The 24,462-nt window shown below is 36.9% G+C and overlaps 2 protein-coding genes across 5 annotated transcripts in view; one reads left to right on the top strand and one right to left on the bottom strand.

Annotated features, from left to right (window-relative positions):
- st6gal2a (ST6 beta-galactosamide alpha-2,6-sialyltranferase 2a) overlaps nucleotides 1–24,462 on the top strand; it is a 68,304-nt gene that overhangs the window by 40,428 nt on the left and 3,414 nt on the right. For 3 of the 4 annotated variants that reach the window (XM_039683262.2, XM_039683263.2, XM_089133331.1), the window contains exons 3-5: nucleotides 2,052–2,149; nucleotides 3,385–3,486; nucleotides 16,218–16,392. In XM_039683262.2, coding sequence (XP_039539196.2) covers nucleotides 2,052–2,149; nucleotides 3,385–3,486; nucleotides 16,218–16,392 — 375 coding nt within the window. The remainder of the gene's footprint in view (nucleotides 1–2,051; nucleotides 2,150–3,384; nucleotides 3,487–16,217; nucleotides 16,393–24,462) is intronic. The other variant, XM_039683264.2, reaches the window with a different exon arrangement.
- Nucleotides 22,356–24,462, bottom strand: part of tmtops2b (teleost multiple tissue opsin 2b) — a 38,396-nt gene continuing 36,289 nt past the window's right edge. Inside the window, exon 4 of the mRNA XM_039683265.2 lies at nucleotides 22,356–24,375. Coding sequence (XP_039539199.2) covers nucleotides 24,175–24,375 — 201 coding nt within the window. The 3' untranslated portion in view covers nucleotides 22,356–24,174. The remainder of the gene's footprint in view (nucleotides 24,376–24,462) is intronic.

Genomic DNA, 24,462 nt, shown 5'->3' with positions numbered 1-24,462 from the left:
AGGAGTGTGAAGACACTTTCAATAAAGGAGTAGTGGAACATATTGAGGATGTTACTAACCCCACAGGAATTTAGTTTCCTTAAGAGGTACTGCCATTGTTGGCATTTAAGTATCTCATCTGTGTTGGAAGTACATTTCAGCAGATTGTTGAAAATTGTGCTCAGGTACTTTCCGTGAATGGTAGTGGTGATTGCCATAGCCATCTGCATCTGCTTATTTGTACCATATATTTAATCTTGTTCACGTTTAGTTCTGAGCAAGTTGTCACACCACTCAACATATTTTCTGAAGATGTTGTGAAGGGCCTGAGAGCAGAGACCGAAAGACATTTGTCATCAGAAAACTTGATTAGATGATAGTTGGATTCGTTGGACCTGCAATCATCAGTATACGAAATGAAGAGCAGAACACAGCCTTGCGGAGAACCAGTGACAGAATATAGGAGGTCAGAAAGAACACCTATAAGAGACCTATTGGTTAGAAAGTCAATTATCGAAAAAAATCAGCTGGTTCTCCAAATGAAAATGAGTTTTCAGCTATAATATGTGGCTGTAGGGTATCAAATGCAGAAGCAAAAATCTGCAAGCAGTCTAGCTGTGCGGTGAGACTTGAGATGCTCATGAACAAGATGCTTCGTCGACCCCTTTGCCTGTGTGATATGCAAACTGAAGTGGTGCAACTGTGATTAAGTTTATTTTTATTCACTTTTATTATGTTTAATTGTATCCCTATTTATTTAATTGTTTTTAAATTATTGTTACTTTTAATTGTTTAATTCTTTGTTGTCATTCATGTCACCATCTAATTAACAAACCATGGTTGTGCTGGGAAACCTTCATCGTTATCAGGTCTGCATGTGCTTTTACACAAGAAAAGTTACATTTTTGTCGCGATTGTAATTTTTCCATGAAAATGAAAATTGTCCTTTCGTTCCAAACACCATTGATTCCAGTGTTGGGTGTAACTAATTTACTGTACTTTAATTACTTTTCCCTTGAAAATGTAAAGTAAGGTATTACTCTTAATTTTTTCTGTAATTTAATTACAGTTACTTCTGATGTTATTGAAATAAATACTGTGTATAGATCAATCCGATCTCACAGCTATTCGTATGCATTTTATGAGGTGTCCAAATTGTATGGCCGCACTCGTACAAATTCGTATTAGCCATCTTGTAAAATACGTATGAAAAAATTTTGAAATGTCATGAGATCAGACATAAAACAATAGTGGGTTTAACATCAAAATGTACTGTCTGATATTAAAAAAAAATTTCTATAATGTAACCTTCACCTTGGTCAGTTTGAAGATGCGATTTTATAGTATTTATTTGAAAGAATTAAAACATATTCATGTCTATTCAGCTGGTTGAGATTGATACGGGATTTTGAAAGTTTTTAGAAATTAAAAGTAATTAAATACTTTTTAGAGAGAGTAATTAGTACAGTAATCTAATTACACTGTTGAAGAGGTAATTAGTAACTATTTTTTTTTAAGTAACTTACCCAACACTGACCGAATAACCGAATGTGATGCCCAAATTTTGAATAGGTGTAAATCCGAATGACATTGGTGGACGGCAGTTCTCATATTTTTGAGTGAACTTAGCATGACCTTTTAAAGTCACTCAATCACACGGCAGATTAAATGGAAGATATCCAATCAATAAAAAGCCCCCAGAGGTGAACCCAGTAATAAATGGCGTCCGACTTTGTGGTGTGTTAAACAAGCTGCTTGCACAGTTCCTAACAGCAGATTACAGGCTTGAGCAGCGTGAGGAACATGTTTACCAGCGCTGCACCCTCACACTTCCACCAATCCACTCTTGTACATTGTGTTCTGTGTTTTCTGACTTTTTGCTTTAAAAAAAAGTATTTTTCCTATTAGTTGTTGTTAGTGGCCTCTCTTTTTCTCATAGAACATGTTGGTTTGTATTGTTATTTGAAGATGTGCAGGAATGAAATGCCTTTGTTGTTCAATATTTGTTCTTTTGAACATGACTCAGTTTGAGGCATCATGTGGTTAAAGCCCCACTTTTTTTGTGATTCCAGACTCCCATGATGCAGTGCTGCGGTTTAATACAGCTCCTACTAAGGGTTATGAAAGAGACGTTGGGAATAAAACCACCGTACGCATCATCAACTCTCAGGTGAGCAATGTTTGATGTTTTCAGCAGGCATTAGTAGTAATTCAACTTTCAGTGAATCATCCAGATAATTAAAGGAGGTCTTATTCCAACACCCTCTGGATCGTCCTCAGGCTGTTTTCTTTTCAGCTATAGATCTGAGTCATCATGTCCTAGTGGACACATGCTTACCGGGTAAACAACCTTAAAACCATGCTGCCAGAGAAGTTGTCAAATGTGCTGGATCCTTTTGTCACTTTCATGAATGTACAGATCAATGTGAATAAGATGGGAGCTTCAACGTAGTGTTTTAAAGGTTGACTCGCTGGCTCGACCGTGTGCCATTTGTCTCCCAAAGAATAAAGTCAGTCATACAGGTTTGAAAAGGAGCTGATTTGAAGACTGTTACCATGAGCTGTCAGGCTCTGAAAGGAACAAAAAAAAAAACTCCAAAAAAAGGCTTTATCTAAGTGCTTCAAGTAATTCACGCGCTATTGCAAGTAATCTGTCATGCAATTGTCATTACCATGCAAGTCATGCAACAGCTTTTGTAGGGAACAGACTGATTTTAGGGCATTTTTTTTTTTTTGTAATAATCTCCACCATAGTTATCAAATATTCACATATCTGCATTTTGAAAATGTACAGTAAACTACCGTTTTATAATTGTTTTATATTTACATTATTTTTATATTTTGAAAGAAGCCTCTTATGATCACAAATGGTGCATTTATTTGATCTAAAATACAATAAAATGGCAATCTTGTAATATTTCGCAAAGGAAAATTACATTTTTTTATATAACTTTCTTATAAATGTTGAATGTTGAAATGAAAGTTGATGCTTATTTTTTTGGATTCTTTGAGAATTTATTGGAGGGAAAAAAAGTGTAACAAATGTATTTCCTGTCACTTTTGATTAAATGAATGCATCCTTCCTGGGGAAAATCATTAATTTAATTTAATTAAAAGAGAAAAAATCTTACTCCAAAATTTTTAATGATTTTGTAACTGTATATTAAACATCAAATATGTTTTGTTTTTTGCAGCAATGTGGACTGATGAATTTCTCTTCGCTAGAAACTTACACATGGTTAACATAACATTACATTACATATAGCATAACATTACACATGGTTAAGTCAAAGTCAGTGATGCTCTTGTGTTTTCTGACTAATCACGTTAGTTGGGCCTCAATTTTGTATCTCGTCCTTCTTTCGTTTGTCATTTTGTGTAACATATTGTCTGTTTTGCTTGCAGATTCTGGCGAATCCCAAGCACCAGTTTAACACAAGCTCATTGTACAAGAATGTAACGCTAGTGGCGTGGGATCCTGCTCCATACACCCTGAACCTGCACAAAGTGAGTACTGACTACCCAAAAAAACACATTAAACCACCAACAACAGAAGTTTCCTATAAAGCTATTTTCTTCATTAGTCATCAACAATAATTGAAAGAGAACCTGTTATGCTTTTTTTCACAATTTTTATTTGTTTGATGTTATGATAAAATCTGAAGTTCCAAAAAGCACAAAGTCAATCCAAAGGCATATTCTTTATATCAGTAATCAAGGTTTCTGAACTCAAACGCCTCGATTGTAGTCTTGATTTTTCTTCCGTGAATGTACACATCACAATAATCCTCATTTAAATAATTCCCGCCCAAGGTTTTCGCAAAATAAATGGGTCAAGGCCTGGTTGAGTTGCATTAGTAGTGTGTTAGCTTGTGGTAATGGCATTACCTTGACATTTCTAAAGAGGTTGACCAATAACCATACACTGGTCCAGCTGACCAATCAGAGCACATTGCACTTTTTGTGAAGAAGGGCTTCATTATAGAGACAGGAACTAAACAGAGCGTACAGACTCTGGTTCTGCATTAATGTAAAATAGTTGAAATCCAAATTATTCAATCCCCCCAGAGAGTGTAATCCTTTAGAAATGTACGCTTTTATAAAGATAGTTTTTCTTTATCCTATCTAAAACGGTTTGGTGGCAAATTAAGTGATAATGTTAATATATAATATATACTTAATATATAATATAATATAATATAATATATATATATATATATATATATATATATATATATATATATATGCTTTTGAGTTATAGAATCTTGTCCTCTTTTGTCCTAGTGTCATAATTATTCAACTCCTCCTATTAAACACTGCTGTTTTTAAGTCTTGTTTGTATGGTATGGTACAACATTCACTGTAAAAAATTTCTTGTCAAATTAACAGTAACTTACTGGCAACAATTATCCAGTACTTGCTGTATTTAATTTAACAGTAAAATTACCGTAACACTAACTACAGTACTGTTAAGCATACTGCAAATTAAATAACATTATTTTACCGTAATTTCTTACCATATTAAAGTACAGAATTACACTGTTAATTTTTAATAATACTGTATAGTATGAAATGTTATTGTATTTATTTTATAGTGCTACTGTGTAACCTGTAGAAAATCCGTAGAAATATTATTTTAACTGTTAATGGGAAATAGAAAAAAGAACAATTGAAGCTTTAACTGCACAAGGTTTATTGTGTATTTTCAAACACATTAGTACATTTACATAATATACATTTAAATACATTAATACAATTAAATACATTAATAATAAAAATGTAATATAATACAATAAAAATCATGCATGACAATCATGAACAATTATGCATAAATACATGCAAAAATTATCATGAACAGGTAAAATAGAAAAGATTAAAGGGGTGCTATCTGATCAATCTATTAGAAAGATAGTTCATAACAACTCATCCACCCACTCCCTGCTGGGGTAAAACAGCTTAAACTAGTCTAAGATTGTCTATTGGTTTGAGATAGACTGTCTAACTGGTCAGTTGCTGATTTTAAAGGGTTTTTGGCTGCTTTCTATCTAAGGGACCAGATTTGCAGGGCTGGGAGACACATATAAACTTATAAACTATAAAAGCTTTGACGAGTAAACCACCAATCCAGATGAGTATTACAAAATGACAAGTTATCCAGTGTCCTTAAAAAAAAAAAAAACTAAACACAAAACAACCTCATCATGCACATGTGCCATGAAAAACTTGCATTACGGTATCAATAATTATTTATATGCAGACTTATGTTCTAACTTTTGCAATAGGACGTTTTCTATCCAAGCTTGTATGCAATTAAACCTTAAACTGTACAGCAACGTTTATTTTCACACAACAATTCTAAACAACTTGCAGATAGACAAAATTCACAGATGGATAAAAATTCGTTTAAAATGTTCTCAGTGGGTCAGTACTGGACCAAGGTATAGTAGTAGTAGTTAGATAAATAGAATAATTAAATTAGATTAGATTTACAATTCATCGGTCATCAAGATGGATAGGGGTCTTCTTAACATGCACAGCTCACACCTGTGGAAAAGGAGAACAGACAAGACAGTTAAAATATAGTACGTTTTTGTTGTTGTTTTGGCTAAACAGCAAAAACAGACAAAATGATGTCTAAAGTGTAATTCACTTAATACTAAAATCTTGTTTGTTGGACTGTTGTTTAAAATCAATTCATTTACAATCACGTGAAAACGTAGGCTAAATCTTGCTTGTGTGATACTAAGTTACATGACTTAAAAAAAGATTGACAAGGCATCGTTCCCTTCAAATGAGTACATGTCAGTTTACACATAGTAAAAAAAAAAAAAATGATATTATAGCCGACAATACTGTAGTATATGCAGTGAATGGTTCCTACCGGAACACCCCCAGGCAGTTTGTGTAGTTGGTATGACCCGGGTTTTTTTTTGTTGTTGTTGATTCTAAGTTCGCTAGTAAAGTGTTCAACACTGGGCTAACTCCCTCGTGTATGTGTCGTTAATGATAACCAAAGATTAACAAAGACCACAACAAATACTGTAAATGTCACACATAGCTTTGTATTTTGGACAAAAATACACCTTGGGCGCTTTCCGCGGTCCAACTTTATCACTGAGGTAACGTTATAATGGCAGAACGCCAGGTCAGGATTTACACGAAAATAAGCGTGAAAAAATCAATAAGAGGAATCGGCACTTTAATTTTATAACAATAATTCCGAATCCTAACCTTGGATGTCCGATTTCAGGATACATTTATCGATTAGCAATTCCTAACCCCTGTAAGTCATAAAATAATGAACGTGCAGGCGCTTCCACCGACTTAACGTGGTAAATAACAAAATGATTAGACCATTTTGACCGTATAAGAGGTTACATATGAAATATATGTCAATAAAATCACATTTAATCAAGTAAGGCCATCAACATAAAAGAAATCCGCGTCTGACTTATACAGACGTAGAACATTCCGCGGCCACTTCTTTCTAAGGTTGATCTGTTAACGTAAGTAACTCATATGGTTTGCATAAAAATATGAATTACTAACCAGATGTATGGCGAAAACGTTGCCGACCGACAGCGACGCGATGCACGGCCTGCGTGTTCTTACAGAGGGAAGGGAACTGAAGAGTTCTTCATAAAATGGCAGCTTGTTGTGGTTATTTTTCGCGGTCATTTCGTACTAATGTATTTGAATTTACAGTAATATCCCAAATGGCTACATTGTAGAGTAGCCTATCATATACATATTATATTAAAATGTCTAGAATATATTAAATTGAATATAGAAATCGTGGTCAGCTATTCTAAATAACTTTAAAGTTATTAGCTAGAATCCGTTTGCATATACACATTATAAGAATTATTACTTACCAGATGAAGAAGTTGCAGGTCGGCAGAAAAGACAGCAGCACCACTGACACGACAGAGAAACTCTTCCAAAGTCAAATATGCTCTCATGCACACCCCACTGACATAAATTATGTCATAAATTATGACTGTTAATGGTCAACCAGTGCTACATTTTTATTTTAAATGTAAGAATAACATTAGTAGGCTAGCAATTTTACCCGTGGAACTGTGTGTGGTGTTTTTCGCGGTCAATTGCACTGCTGTATTTAGATTAACAGTAACTGATAATTTCCCAGAATGCATTGCAATTCTACAGTAACATACTGTCAACTGTGTGCACAGTACATAACTGTTGAAAAAACAATTTAATACTGTGAAAACAACTAAATCTACCGTAACTTACTGTACATAGATTATACAGTAAGAAACTGTTGAGAAAAACAGTATAATCCTGTGAAAACAACAGAAATCATTTACAGTGTTGTGTTAAAACACAATTAAGCCTTTGAAAGCTCTATACAAACTAAATTAGCTTGTGCTGTTACACTTACATGCATTTTTTTCATTGCATCATTGTTACACCCAGGCATGTGCTAAAGTTGAGAAGCAATTATGGCGTAATCAAAAGAGCTCTCACAAAAGGTATAGAGAACATTGTTTTATTACATTAGAAAGTCTATGGCTACAAGATGTCCAACACACTGACAGTTGTTAGAGACACAGCTGGTAGCCTTGTTCATAAGCTTAACGTCTGCTGTGCCTGAAGCAGGGTATTGAAGCAGACACAGAGCTTGAAGCTTTTATTAGACAAATATAAAGCTTAATATAAAAGATAAAGCAGAACAAGAACATCTCCATGGTCAACCATGGGGGTGGTTCAGTCTTGTTATGTGGATGCCTTGCAGTTGCGGGGAGTGGAAATCTTGACTGTATGAAGGACAGCAGTACTTATTCAAAGTATCAAGCCATTTTGGCAAATAGGATGATGCCATTGTTGCAGAGACTGAAGCTTGATGATCATTGGACTTTCCTGACATCCCAACTAAAAATCCAAACCTACTTCATCTGGGTTCAGGGATCATTCATCGAATATTCTTGAGTGGCCTTTGCAGTCTTCATATTTAAATTTTATTGAACATATTTGGTGGTAACATGAAAATTTGATCTGGAAACTTTTTCCAATTAAGGAATTGGCCAAGATTGAAGTGGAGAGGTGACATACGCTTCTAAGCACTTACTGGCAGTGTTTATAGAAGTAATAAGAATAAATATGACTTTTGGGCATTGAATAATTTTTAATTAGATTTTTTTCATTGTCTTTTTTTTTTTTTCTCAGAATCACTCAAATGATAGGCAGCAAAATCTCTTGCAGGTCAAGGGGGTGGAATAATTTTGACAACAAATGTATGTGTTTTTCTTGAACATTCAAGTATGAAAACCTATTCTAGTAGGACTCAAAAACAAAAACAGGAATTTGTAAAAGGGCATATTAATATAGCCTCTAAGGGACTTCATTTTTTTATTTATTTTTTTTATTTTAGGGTCCACAGGAGGAGTTTTGTGATCTGTAGTCAAAAAAGACTTCGCCAGTAATATTTTTTTTCGATGACCCTCCAAAATGATTGTGTTACTTCTGTACTGGTTTGCGCTTGGCAAAGATGTTCAGATAGCCATTGTTTTTTTGGGTTTTTTTTACAAGTTCTTAATCATTTCAGCCCTAGTTCTAGCGCCTCAGTCCCAAAATACTCAACGTACATTCATATCACATGTTAATGTCGCGGTAGAGTTATACTCACAGGACACTGCACTTATTCACAATCACAAAAGTTAAATATAGCTGCAAGCAGCCATTACCGGGGCCAAGCGCAAGAAGCGGCAACATATGCCAAAATGGCAAGGAGTGGCAGACCAACTGCAGCAAGGAGCAATTAAGGGCATTTTGAGAGAACTTTGGGCAAATGGCTAAGAAAATCACATAAACATTAACTTATAAGATCATTTAATGGGTTATCACTTTCGAACAATAGGTGGCGCAGTTACGAAATAGATGTGATGTGGTCAGAGTGAGGTGACAATGACACATGCAAAGTTTGGTGTCTAAATGTGAAGGCATTGCAGAGATAAAGCCTAAATAGTAATTTTGGCAGCATGCCTAAACTTTGATGCTGTGGTATACAAAAATGGTTTTGTCTATCATCGTGCAATTCATAACTTTTAGTCGGCACGGTCTGGAGATGATACGATTCAATTTTCGTGAAAATCGGACAAACCGTCTAGGAGGAGTTCGAAAAAGAAGGTTTTTCAAAGAAATAAAGATGGTGAACAGGACGTTTGTCTGATTATGGAAAACCTGATATCTATGTTTTCGGCATTAACCGAAGGAATCTATTAAGATCAGTTTCATTGCAATAGGCAAATTTATTCAAAAGTTATTAGCGTTCTCAGAAATTAATTATAACTTTTGACCAACAGGTGGCGCTGTCTCAAAATCTTTTGAGTACCTTCAGGGCATGCTGCTTATGGCACACACTGAGTTTTGTAATATTACACCAATGCATTTGTTTAGTATAGCATTTTATTTCACAAAACTCTATTGAAGTCAATGGGAATTTCACGTTTTGTTCTATTATAGCGCCACCAAGAGGCTCAGTCCCACAATTTTTTTTATGTGTCCTCAGAGTGACCCCATACATATGTGTGTCAATTTTGGTGCAAATATCTCAATTCACTTCCGAGTTATAAACATTTATATGAAAAAACACGTAAAAAATGACTGACACATGACTTTGTTTGAATTTTACTACCCCTTACTATCAATATTTTCGCATTTGGGCATTAGCGTATAGTTAACAAGCTATGATTCCGTGTTTCTGGCGGTGGTTTCGTCTCGATCGGAACAGCGGTTTTGAAGATATCGCCAAGTGTTTTTTTCGCGCTAAATCGCTACGCTACACCAACCGTAACACGAAACCCAGCATGTTTAGTATCGTTGGACTCGGTAACGATTCAGGAACTCAAAAAGATGACTCACGTGAAAATAAGTGTACCACACCCAAAGTTATAAGCGTTTGAAAAAAACAATTCACCACTAGGTGGCGCTGTTTCGAAACTTCTCAGGCTTCTTCAGGGCATCGTACTGATGACCCATACCGAGTTTCGTAACAATTCGTTCATGCGTTCAAAAAATACAGCATTTTAGCACATAATTCAAAATGGCCGACAGCCAAAATGGCCGATCTGGGAAAATTGGATATCAGTCGACTCGGCATGACGCCCTGAATCTAACGAGATGAAGTTTATGATTTTTGGACAAACCGTTCAGAAGTTACGAGCAAAAATAGCCATTTTTTATATCTCCGGACCACTAGGTGGCGCTGCGCCGAAACGCAGCACGTAGCCTCAGGTCGTGCTTGTGATGACACGTACAAAGTTTGGTCTGAAAACGAGTAAGCGTTGCGGAGATACAGCCTCACGTCTGTTTTCGCAAGCGCTACGTAAAATTAGTTTGCGCGCTTATCGAAAACGGTTATTCGAATCATCATGAATTCCATAACTTTTTGTCAGCACTGCCTGGAGATGATCCGGTGCGATTTTGGTGAAAATCGGACAAACCGTCTAGGACGAGTTCGCAAAAGTAGGTTTTTTAGAAAATTCAATATGGCGGCCATTTTTTTATGACGGAAAATGACGTCATAGGGTGCGATCGAATCGCCATGAGCTCAGGAACAAGAGGAAAAAAGAATTTTGTTGATAGGCCTTACGGTTCAAAAGTTATTAGCATAATAAAAGTGAAACTTTGGACAGTTGGTGGCGCTAGAGGGAATGAGTTAGAGACACAAAAATTGGTGTATTTAAAGTTGGGACTGTCCTCTATCAGAATGTCAAACCAAAACAACTTTCCCGCAAACCGGTCTATGGGCTGCCATAGACGCCCAGTCGGAAGAAGAATAATAATAATAATAAATATAGCTGCAAGCAGCCATTACCGGGGCCAAGCGCAAGAAGCGGCAACATATGCCAAAATGGCAAGGAGTGGCAGACCAACTGCAGCAAGGAGCAATTAAGGGCATTTTGAGAGAACTTTGGGCAAATGGCTAAGAAAATCACATAAACATTAACTTATAAGATGATTTAATGGGTTATCACTTTCGAACAATAGGTGGCGCAGTTACGAAATAGATGTGATGTGGTCAGAGGGAGGTGACAATGACACATGCAACGTTTGGTGTCAAAATGTGAAGGCATTGCAGAGATAAAGCCTAAATAGTCATTTTGGCAGCATGCCTCAAATTTGATGCTGTGGTATACGAAAAAGGTTTTGTCTATCGTCACGCAATCCATAACTTTTATTCGGCTCCGTCTGGAGATGATACGATTAAATTTTCGTGAAAATCGGACAAACGGTCTAGGAGGAGTTCGAAAAAGAAGGTTTTTCAAAGAAATAAAGATGGCGGACAGGAAGTTTAGCTGATTATGCAAAACCTGACATCTATGTTTTCGGCATAACCCAAGGAATCTATTAAGATCAGTTTCATTGCAATAGGCAAATTTGTTCAAAAGTTATTAGCGTTCTCAGAAATTAATTATAACTTTTGACCAACAGGTGGCGCTGTCTCAAAATCTTTTGAGTACCTTCAGGGCATGCTGCTTATGGCACACACTGAGTTTTGTAATGTTAGACCAAAGCATTTGTTTAGTATAGCATTGTATTTCACAAAACTGTATTGAAGTCAATGGGAAATTCACGTTTTGTTCTATTATAGCGCCACCAAGAGGCTCAGTCCCACAATTTTTTTTATGTGTCCTCAGAGTGACCCCATACATATGTGTGTCAGTTTTGGTGAAAATATCTCAATTTGCTTCCGAGTTATAAACATTTATATGAAAAAACACGTAAAAAATGACTGACACATGACTTTGTTTGAATTTTACTACCCCTTACTATCAATATTTACGCATTTGGGCTTTTGCATATAGTTAACAAGCTATGATTCCGTGTTTCTGACGGTGGTTTCGTCTCGATCGGAACAGCGGTTTTGAAGATATCGCCAAGTGTTTTTTTCGCGCTAAATCGCTACGCTACGCCATCCGTGAGACGAAAGCCGACATATTTGGTATCGTTGGACTCGGCAACGATTCAGGACCTCAAAAATATGACTCCCGTGAAAATAAGTGTACCACACCCAAAGTTATAAGCGTTTGGAAAAAAAAATTCACCACTAGGTGGCGCTGTTTCGAAACTTCTCAGGCTCCTTCAGGGCATCGTACTGATGACCCATACCGAGTTTCGTAACAATTCGTTCATGCGTTCAAAAAATACAGCATTTTAGCACATAATTCAAAATGGCCGACAGCCAAAATGGCCGATCTGGGAAAATTGGATATCGGTCGACTCGGCATGATGCCCTGAATCTAACGAGACCAAGTTTTTGATTTTTGGACAAACCGTTCAGAAGTTACGAGCAAAAATAGCCATTTTTCATATCTCCGGACCACTAGGTGGCGCTGCGCCGAAACGCTGCATGTAGCCTCAGGTCATGCTTGTGATGACACGTACAAAGTTTGGTCTGAAAACGAGTAAGCGTTGCGGAGATACAGCCTCACGTCTGTTTTCGCAAGCGCTACGTAAAATTAGTTTGCGCGCTTATCGAAAACGGTTATTCGAATCATCTTGAATTCCATAACTTTTTGTCAGCACTGCCTGGAGATGATCCGGTGCGATTTTGGTGAAAATCGGACAAACCGTCTAGGACGAGTTCGCAAAAGTAGGTTTTTTGGAAAATTCAAAATGGCGGCCAATTTTTTATGACGGAAAATGACGTCATAGGGTGCGATCGAATCGGCATGAGCTCAGGAACAAGAGGAAAAAAGAATTTTGTTGATAGGCCTTACGGTTCAAAAGTTATTAGCATAATAAAAGTGAAACTTTGGACAGTTGGTGGCGCTAGAGGGAATGAGTTAGAGACACCAAAATTGGAGTATTTAAAGTTGGGACTGTCCTCTATCAGAATGTCAAACCAAAACAACTTTCCCGCAAACCGGTCTATGGGCTGCCATAGACGCCCAGTCGGAAGAAGAATAATAATAATAAATAATAAGAACCGGCACAGATACAATAGGTGCCTCCGCACCTTCGGTGCTTGGCCCCTAATAAGAACCGGCACAGATACAATAGGTGCCTCCGCACCTTCGGTGCTTGGCCCCTAATTATTTGCTCATGCTTTTGCCAGGTAAATTTTTTAATTTTTTTTTTTTTTTTTTTTTTTTTTGGGTCAGACCCAACTGATAGCGCTGGGAGACCGAGAAAGCTTCATAAGGCTGCATGGAAAAAATATGCACCAAACAAGCCACTTTGAAATGTTGCTGTTTTCATGAATACAAAAGTAGGGTGACCCTCCTCCTAGACTAAAAAAAAACTTGAATGACCCTCCCCTCAACAAAGAATAAAAAGAGATGACCCACCCCTATTTTCCTCCGGCAGCCCATATCCATAACAGTCCCTAACATTTAAGATAATTTTGATGTCTTCAAACTCTTTAAACGCATTCACATCTCTAGAATTGCATACGTTTCTTTGGTATTTCTCCCCACACATGTCCAGAGAGCAGGTGATATGGTACTTTTGCAATTCAGATAAGCGCAGGCACCATGCTGGAAGCTTATTCTGATTTGTCTGGTCTGAGCTCTTCTGCTCACACACCGCTGTGAACCACAAACCACGATACCGGGGGAAAAAAGATCAGAGCGGATTACTATAAATGCTTGCAATCTGTCCTTTGTGCTCTTACCTCACTGGAACTGCCTTATGCCATTTCTGATGCTCACAATCCCATCCACCGCGTTGTTGTCTACATGAAATGAGGCATTATGAGATGCATACAGAATAGATGGTCATTTCTATACTGATTTGCCTTGACTGACTCCCACAGAGTAACAGCTCGTCCCTGACAGGTGTGCCATCTGATGACCCCATGATTGCTTGACGGGTCATGGACTATTTTCACAGAAAATCTTTAGAAAAAGAAGAAAAAAATATCCGACCCCATGGGCAACCCGAGAGCCAATAAGATTGCTGGGCTTACAATTAACCCTTAAAAAAAACTGTTTTTGCTGTCTCTAAAATTAAGGAAGTCGGTTGTAAGATCAAAAAGAAAAGCCGCCTCTCCACTGCAAACGACATTTGGACACGACTAGGGTTGGGTATCGTTTGAATTTGAACGATTCTGATTCCGATTCCGATTCCTTGTTTCGATTCCGGTTCCTAACGATTCTCGATTCCGATTCTTTTAAGAGGCAGGGTAAAAAAAGTTTAGCTAACCTTGCTAACCAATGGCCTTTCTGAAGGAACTAATCCTTTCTGAAGGAAATACTCCTTCTGTAAAAATACTCCTTTTGTCAGAAATTTTGCATTTTGCCGAGATTTCGTTATTTTTAGAAAAGCGAAGCCACACTTTGGATCGCCGACGTAAGGTACTCATGTTCGACTCGCGTGGTTATGCCAACACTTCCGGTAGACGCTTCTTCGTTGGTGTTGTTCAGCGGCTTCTTCTTCCGCTCGGCGGACTGTGAATATCGAAACTAGGAATCGAAATTTTAACTTTTGAACGATTCCGGGAAAAACGAAAAGTTAGTCTCGGTTCCAATCGATACTCGATTCTCGATACCCAACCCTAGACACGACTGTTAGAATTTGCTCTTTTTCGCTGTTTTATTATGATCTTGCGTGGTAACATGGGTAAACTGATGCTTTCACTGAAATCTTTACTGTCAAGGAGCATGTCTTGCACTAATGGTAGGCTAATATTTGAGCTAGGTACTGTTTTGCACACATTGACTTGCAATATTTATTTGAGTGTCTCCAGTAAAGGAATACAAAAGCAAGAGCCTTGGTCTTCTGAATTCTCACCATGGTGGAATGAATAAATGAATGCAAACAATAAAGAACTATGTATAAGACAAATAATAAGTAATTGATTATTTATCAATAACCATGCATTGTTAAAAGTTTTTAAATGTATCAGGTGTTTCTGAAAAAGTATTAATAATTCTCACACCGATCTGATTGAGATTCAGTGGAAAACATCACATCCAGTCATGACTCGTTTCCACTGAGTGGTACGGTACGGTACAGTTCGGTTCGGTGCGCAATTATTTGCGTTTCCACTATCAAAAGTTGTGAATGGTACCAAAAAGCCAAACCGTACCGTACCACTTTTTGGGTACCCATCCGTTAGGGTTCCTAGCACAGTGAAAGGGTACTAAAAGGTGGAGCTAGACTCACTGCAGAATGCTGATTGGTGGACAGAGTATCGTCACTCGTACGTGCTACAAGGGCATTAGAAGCACACAGTTGAAATATAATACTACTGTTATTGTGTCACGAAATGTAGTTTTAAGAGTTTTTCAGGCGAGAAAGTAGTTTTTAAAGCTCAAATCTGTGGTTTATTTATAGATTTATGATAATTTGACTGAGATCCATTCCAAGCGATCACCGGACGCTCGCGCTCGTGTCCCCCGCCTGGAACAGCCTTTCCTCGACTAGTCGTTCTGATGTTTGCCGCTGACTCGGACGTCTCTGTAGTGGTTAAACATGAGATATAGTTCGTCTTTTATAAACCTAACAGGTGATCTTTGGTCTCGTGAATCTATAATTCGTTCCCTGGCCAATAGTTTTGCCAGAAGGCTACGTGAAGTTTCATATCTTTGAGCGCTGAATTTTGACTGACTGATATGTTTCTTGATGTTATTTAAGCTTTACTGTATATCTTTTTGTACCTTTTATAATGGCTATTATTGATAAAACTGAAAATCAACAAAAAGAGATAGTTTTGTCATTTTTTTTTATTTTATTACAAGATCATTTGTAATGTTGTTTATTGCAACATTTGTACCAATGCGATATGCAATACATTACATTACTTATTGCCTGGAATATGTTTAATATTTTTAAATTTCAACAAAAAGAGAACAAAACGGCGCTATACTACGCACATGGCACCCGTTATCGTTAATATAACGCGCGCTGTGATGGGTAGGTTTAGGTGTGGGGTAGGGTATGGTAGTCTCATATTACTCTAAAGGATTTATGACGCCTTGGGTTCGCGTGTTATATTAACGATAAAGGGTGCCATGTGCATAGTATAGCACCGTTTTGTCATATAGCGTTCTATGTGACGCTAAGGGATGAGATCGGGCTGGGCATCCGTGACCAAAAATAAGTCTGTGATTTCACCAGTTATGCCATTTTGATGAAACATTACATGGTCAATTAAAAAAAAAACATACATGAAGGAATTGTTCATAAAAGGATGCATTTAGAAAATAGATTAACACAAGGTAAGGCATTAACACGTTTTTTTAATCAACTCACTGTTTGTTTTGTAGTGGTACTCAAATCCAGACTACAACCTGTTCACACCTTACATGGAGCATAGGATGCACTTCCCCGCTCAGCCTTTCTACATCCTGCACCCGAAATACATCTGGCAGTTATGGGATGTGATTCAGGGTAACAATCTGGAGAACATTCAGCCCAACCCACCCTCCTCAGGGTTCATAGGTAAGACCAGCACATACACACACACACTCATGTACATATTCTGGGCTACAGTTTCAAAACTCCAAGAGTACAATTAGTCAAATTGCACAAATTACTGTTTTTAAACCACTTTCAAAGTACCTACCAAAACTATTTCCAGTATGGATGAGGTGACACACTCATTTACTGATTGTTCTTTTTTGGCACCACAGAAATTGCACACTTCACCTGTCCTTAACTTTACACTTCGTCCCCAAATGAACATCTTGTAACTGTCTCCCAAAAAAGAGACTGTGCTTTTAGAAATCTGTGCTTAAAGTTTTATTTGCCTCTCAACTGTCATGTTTCCATTCCATCATCAAGTGAGTTCTACCTTTAATGGTAATAGTGCCAATGAATGGGTAATAGTGTCATGGATAGGCAGGGTTTAGTCAATTGACAGGAGAGCACATGGCACAAGGAAATAACATGACAGCCATGTACTCACAACAGACCAGACTAAACACAAACACATGACAAACCAGGAGTGTCACAGCTATGTCACTAAACAAGAGAAAACCCAGACAAGAGTGACAGAACTGTGAAAAATAGGGGCTGTTTACACATGGCCACTTCATGCATTTTCCTGAAAAGACCAGGTGTAAATGCCCTCCGAAACGGACGGAGACGGATTTGAATCCGATCGCTCACGAAACTGGACATGTGTAAATGCATCTGGTTGTTGAAACCACACATGTAAATTTTACTCCTCCCAAAAATGCTAAAAAAATTGTGAGCGTGTTATATGTCATGTTATAGTCAGATATGATGTCGCTACTGCAACACGCATTACCGCAGATGAGCAGCTGAGCATCTATTCATCAAACCAACGTCCAAACTATTGCAAATCAAACTGAAAGTAAGTAGCAGTCACCACACAATCATCTTCATTAAAACTAATGAAATGAAATGATCTTACCAGGGCTGTTGCCACTCTCTCTTACTGCTGTCTTTGATTTTGAAATTAGCTGATGACAGTTTTGTAGTCGAGACCACCTCACTCAAGTCCGAGTCTAGACCGAGACCAGAGAGAGTCGAGTCCGAGTCAAGACCGAGTCCATAGAGAGTCGAGTCCGAGTCAAGACCGAGTCCATAGAGAGTCGAGTCCGAGTCGAGTGCGAGACCAGAGACGGTCGAGTCCAAGTCGAGACCGAGACCAGTGAGGGTTGATTCACCTAATTTACTTTTATTTACTTAGAGAAATCCTTTTTTTTTTTTTTTTTTTTTACTGAATTTACTTAGAGTTTAAAAAATATGATCAATTTAGGGTAAAAAGGCCACATAGTAGGTGGTGTTAAAAGCAATTTTATTACAATTTGTCATGCGCAGTTTCGCACTAGAAAATCACCAATCACTGGGCGTGTCAATCAATTTAAAGAAATATTTTATTAACATACATTAATAATCATGAAAAATATTTTGAATTGAACACGAGTGGACTCGGGAATAAGTCCGAGTCCTAAAAAAAAAAATGTTCGAGTACGAGTCAATTCCGAGTCCAAATGCACACGAGTCCATGACAAGACCAAGACCATTAAAATATGGTCTCGAGACCGAGTCCGAGACGAGTCCGAGTCTCGAGTACTACAACACTGGCTGATGATCAATAAAATGCAGCAATATCTGTTGCTTTCGGTGGCGTGCACTTCATTAAATCTGCATATAGAGCGGGAGTTGAAGATCGGATTTATATCCGTTTTGCAAAAACACATTTATGTGACCAGGTGTAAATGGAATCATTTTGATCAGATAGCTATCCGATCTGAGAAAACGAGTGAAGGTGTAAACAGCCCTATAGTGACTGCTCACTTAAGCAGCTAGGTAACAACTAGAAGCCACAATAGAAAACATTGTTCACTTCACTTTTCTACTCAAGGTTTTGTTCTTTTGGTTTTGAACCAAAAATATTATGCTTACAGAATGGCACTTGCGTCGGTCGGTTGTCAGGCATATGATCAACGAAGCAAATTTGGCTATTGTAAAATTAAAAAGTATTTAACAATAATCATTTTACTGAATAACCGCAAAATAATAATACTAATAGGTATGGCTTTACTTGTCATATTATATAGTTATATAATTAAATATCTGCCTTTTTGATTCGATAATTGCACCAACCTGTGAGTAACAAGTTCATATACTAACTGAGTTTTAGTCCCATATGGATTTTGGGTGTTAATCTGAGCCCTGGCTGAAATAAGGGTGTTCTGCGCATAGCCGCTTGCTCTTTTAGTGCTGTCGGAAGCAGTCCGTGCATAAATACGGAAAAGTCACATCCCTGGTTGTGAATATATTGCAACATGAGCAGGTTGCTGAAGGCAATTATGCAGAGGCGTGCATCATTGAGTAATGTAATAAAACAAACTCAGCAGTGGTGTTATAAAATGAACGGAAGTCTTCATAAAAATGAGGCAAAGTATACAAAAAAAATGTAAATTCATGTCCCTGTTACACTTAATGAGGTCACATTTAAATAAACAGTACATAAAGACCAAATACATTTCTATTTTGTACGTTTAAACTATGTAATTAATGTTGTATTTATTAAAAAAAATATATAAATCTCATCAAGTTAGTGTTTTTGCACCTTTTTACATTTCGCATACTTTTTGCTGCTTCGTCAGCTAGCTAGACCGGAAACAAAACAACAGGCTCGCCACACACTTGTTTGAGCTTGCGAGCCATCGAAACAGTTGATATGTTTACGTTTAACATTACGTTTTGAGTATACTTTTTAAAAGTTTTTAAAAGTTTACTTTTAAAAAGTTCCAAATGGTCACATTGACAAGACCAACGGGATCTGTGTGTTTTGTTGTTGTGAACTGAACTATCATCATCGCAGCACGTTCAGTCTGAAATACTACTTGATGATGGCAAAAAAAAAAAAAAAAAAAAAAAAAACTACTTGATGATGGCCAAACACACACAGCTGATCCAAATTATCCGCCCCCTCTTCAATATCAGGACCTCGTCAGTATTTCTTTCACCCTTTTATTGATTGACAGTGTTACATTGTGTGAGATAAATTGCTCCAAGTGTAAATGTTTTAGTGTGAAATTGAACACAGTATATGTATATTTACCATCCACAAAAAGCATGTCTTAAATCAGAAGGCGCTAATTCGCGCTGCTCTTGGTAGATTGTGTTAGCCTGGCTGCGCCCTCCTACGCACTTCCGCTCAATTTCATTTTCCTTCATGTACTAGAGTCTGGTTGAACCAGGCTAAGATTGTGTTGGTCATTGTGTAAATGTGTTGGTTCTTTCATTTGCGCATCACCAGTAGATCACGCTCAGTTATGCCCAGTACCATCTGCACTTTTTTGGAAATTCGCTCCCGTCTCCCGTTTAGTAAATCTAGCACTTAGACTGCATTAAAAAGCCAAACCTTGACAAACCTAACTCCTTATGTCAAATATATGTCATTTCTGCTACAAAAGTGTGAGGAAAATACCCCAATTTTGAAAAGTGACCTATATCAGATTCTGACTTCTGCTTTGTCAGGAGGTTGTGGGATGTTTGCTCAGTCAGTGTTGGCCTAAACCACAGAGAGTAGCAGATGGAGACATCACATTTTCATCCAGAAATTGAGCTTTTCAACCTAGAGCTTAGAAGAGTCTGACCCACATTCAACACCAACAAAATCACTCTGACCATATGTACAGTGTTGCAAAATTTATTATAATGTATCAAAGTCATGGAAGGGAAATATGGATGGATCTTTTCTTCTGTATTGTGTAAAAGTTGGGGGGACTTGATTCTATCCATCTTTTTTATTTGGATTTAGGTTTATGCAGACTAAATGATTGGAGAAGTCTGTAATTTTACTGGAAGATCCATTTCTGATATTTTGGATTTGAACCTTACGAGGTCAAACTAAAGTGGGCATGTTGGAAGTTGATTTGATCTCTTCTACCCTATTTTGAGGTATAGCCGAGTGTTGGAATGGGATTTTATTTTGTCCATTGGTAATTGATAGAATAGTAGTGGAGTGATGTCATGAGAGTGACAGGTTGTGTAAAAAAAAAAACAAGATATGGTGAATTTCCATTTCATGCCAGCTTTAAATGATGACAAAGAACAATCTGAGCGCATCTGTTTAGTTCATCTACATTAATTTACTCTCCTCTCCTCATAAACCTTGAGTTTGGCTGATAAAATGCAACATACATTGCTTCAAGCTCAGGAATAATCAGTCGTATCTACAGATCTTTTTGAACCGGTGTTAGATATTTGGCCATATTGTAGACCATAGCTGTCAACCCTCGTGTTTTTTCCGGGTTTCTCACGTATTTTAGCTCTTTTCCCGCTGTCTTCCCGTAAAATATCTCGTATTTTTACGCTCTGACTGTGTGAGACGTACGCGCTCGGACAGATCCGGCTTGAAGTAGTCCCCCTCCGTTTCCCCAAAGCCCATCGGTTTTTTTCATAAGCTGATATTTTATTAGTATTTAAACATTCTCTATGATATATATTTTTTAAATGACACACTTTCTCTCTCACACATGTAGGCTAGTTATAAACTCTTTAGAATTTTAAAGGTTAGTGCTTTATTTTCAAAGTTTGAGGGCGAGAATCGTGTAAAAGAAAAAAAAATCCCTTATTTTGGGGATGGATTCCGGTAAATCTCACATATTTTCAATGTTTAATGTGGACAGCCAACATTAATTTTTTTATGGAGATGTCAATGGAAGTGTTTGGCCTATAGTGGTGTCCAAATGTCCATGTTTGAAAATGCTACCCTTTTGCCTTGTTTTTTCTCATTAAATGAATTAGTTGAGTGAAATACATATTCTAAAGTGATTTTTTTTTTCTTCACAATTGTGAAACTATAATATAAAGTTTAAATTAGATACCAAATCCCAGATTGTCTATGCGGATTACTAAACTCCACTAAGTATGGGGGTATTTTCCATAGGTAATCCGCTTGTCTGAAGTCACATGTCACTGTTTCAGGGTCCAAATGGTCAATCACATGTCAAAAGCAAATAACAAACAATGCAAATATCTGACAGTGTGCTGTAACAATACAGAAAAATCATGATTCAAAACTTTAAACATCCTAAAGATGAATCTTTTCTGAATTGTTAAAACATTAATGTTTAGGACACTGTGAGACTGGCAAATTTTGGTTAAACAAATGTTTTAAGTGTCTACATTTATGCATGTATTTTTATTTGAGTTTAAATTTGAGGTTTAGAATCAAACTGCCTTTGTTCAATCAAATAAATCAAACTGCCTAATATTTTTTTTTTCATTATAATTTGTCATTCATCTTTTCTGAATCATTAAAATGTTATTGTCTGGGATGCCATGAGCCTAGAGACTCTAGTGTACACCCTGAGGTTGTTAACAGATTAGCATAACCCTTAAACGCAGGAATGTTTTGCCAATCATAATTGCATTTTCAGGTCTTTAGCAACCTGGATGGATATCTAACATGGTTGGGTCTGCTACAATAGTATAAAACTTGATCTTGATGTTTTAATAATAACAAAAGAATAAACAAATTGGAATGTGTACCTGTTGCAATGTGGAAGTAATATATATATATATATATATATATATACACAGAGACACACACACGCACACACACAGTGGGGAGGATATAGTGATTGACGTCCTTGGTCGATAAAGCTCTAAAGTGTGCCTTTAAGGGTTAAAGGTGTGCTATTAATAAGTAGTACTCTTAAATGGCTGTAGATATGGTATTCATTCTTGAAACTGAGAGGAAGCTTGGAGCCAGAAACGGTATTCAATACTACATTATGAGTTAACAAGCAGATACCACTGAGTTTGAATGTGGATGCATATTTGTTTGAAAATTTATATTGGGGCAAGTCTAGCACGGTGCATAGTTATTATAGTTATTATTATTAGTTATATATCATAGTTATTATTACTGGATCAGAAGGTTTAGAATTCAAACACAATTCACAATCATATAATAGCTGTTAATGCCTCTCAGACTTTATAAAAAACACAGACAGGTTCTCGTAAATCATAGGCTTCTGCAATCAATTGGTGGTTTTCATACATTGATCTGCATTATACTACAAACAAAATGGCTCAACAATTTGACAGGCAAATATCCATTTTGTAATGTTATGACAGTTATTAATGTGGCTACTTTCTTACAAATAGACAGATATTTAAATGCAGAAATGCTCACATTGTCCCTCTTGGTGTGTTTGGCACTTTATACACAATCCTTTCAGTGTTATAGCGATGGGAGTGATTTGGTTGAGCTGTGTTACAGGTTGACACCATTGATCCCCAGGCATACATTCAGCACATTGCAAACATTTTTTTTTTTTTTTTTGAAAATCCCTCTGAGAAGTAATTGAGGACCCCAAGTGAGTCTTTCATACCTGTGTATTATGCATGAATTATGGATGAATGTTCCCTCTGTGGAAATGTTTTTTTTATATATATACTTATTGCGTTGTTCCTGAAACACTGTCGTTATCACAGTTGTAAAGTGCTCTGAATCAGTGTGCCTGCAATTTTATTCTAGTTTTCTATACATCAGTGACCTGGGCTCAAGGCTGCAATAGAACTCATCATATGATACATAACTGGGAGAAATGGAACAATATATGAGGGATGATGGAACAGATAAGAGTGCCCTCTTTGGTATTGGTAACAAATAACCTGTTTTTAAAAAAGCAAGAAAAAAGCAAGATTGTTACACTCAAATATGTAATTCATGACATGTCAATTTTTTTTTTCATTAGTATGCAGTATGGCTACATTTTTTTCCTTCAGAGTTTGTATGACAGACATATAACACAAAGGAAATACTGCTCAATGCCTTGTGCAATATCAGCATAGTTGAAACTTGATGACATTGATTCAATGATAACAATTGACTAGTTCAAATGAAACATTAACCAGAAGAAACTCTTCATTTTAAACAGTTAAAGACAATAAAAGGATATTTAAAATAAATGGGAAAGGCAGGGCTACAAATACTTAAATAATTTATTAAATCTGATATTCCACGTCTTGCCTAATGTGCAAATTAAGCTGAAAAAAGCATGTTTCACATGAAGTGCAAAAATGCTTTCAAATAAATATACAAAAGTTACAATATTCTTAGCAGATTCTTTTTAAAAACTTTCATTTTGAGAAGCAGCAGAACGGTTAAAGTAAAGTAATGTGGAATCATAAATGGGTGTTTTGGTCTTTTAGTACATCTAAACTTTCAAAAGTTTTGCCTTGTAAAGGATTTTAGTTTTTTTGAAAGTTCTTTATGGCTCCAAGGCTCCATTTCTTAAAAAAAAAAAAAAAAAAAATTGTGAAATGATCATGATTTAAATAGGTTTTGTAATTTATTCCTGTGCTGGCAAAGCTGAGTTTTTAGCAGCCAGAACTAGGTTCAAAATGTCAGCTGAATTAAATAATGAATTTCTTTTCAAATTAAATAACTTCCTGACCCCACTATTCTGAATGGTAGTGTGTATTTGCTTGTTTATGTGTTAAAGGTGACAAAATGAATTATTTAGCAGATAGACACAGTAATATACCAGTCTTACTCTCCCGAGACAGTATAGAACCATTTTCTTTTTCATTTCTTTTCTTTTTTTTTTATTCATTGATGCAGCTGTAAAAGGAAAACTGTGTAGAGTGAATGAGTTGTCTAGTTAATGGAGAAGGATGAAAAAGGCCAAGACCAAGAAAACCAGTTGAATGAGACTGTTACATTCCGTAAAACAAGGCAGGGTCGACGATCATCATCCACATCCTGGTCTGGGATGACTCAGGTTAAGGGCTGACCTCTGGGGGGTTGGTTCTCTCTGTGCTGCAGTTGTGGATGCCGGTGGAGATCTGGGCTGTGCAGGCTACAGTGTTACTGTAGACTCTACGGTTGAGCTGTATGACTGTGGTCTTGGAGGGCATGGATGTGTGACCATTCTGCATCAAACTCCTCTGACAGCAGAACAAGATGCGGAAGCACCTGTAAAACTTTAGACAAAGAGAGGCACTTTAGACCTGAGTAGTACTGTCAAAAGTCTTAAATGTAAAGGTTTTTCAATCGGAGTTTGGAATTTT

Source organism: Pimephales promelas, chromosome 7 (genome assembly GCF_988280905.1).
Source record: "Pimephales promelas chromosome 7, fPimPro1.hap1.1, whole genome shotgun sequence".
Lineage (NCBI taxonomy): Eukaryota > Metazoa > Chordata > Actinopteri > Cypriniformes > Leuciscidae > Pimephales > Pimephales promelas.
The sequence above is the reverse complement of the archived record's forward strand: the minus strand, read 5'-3'. Positions and strand labels throughout refer to the sequence as shown.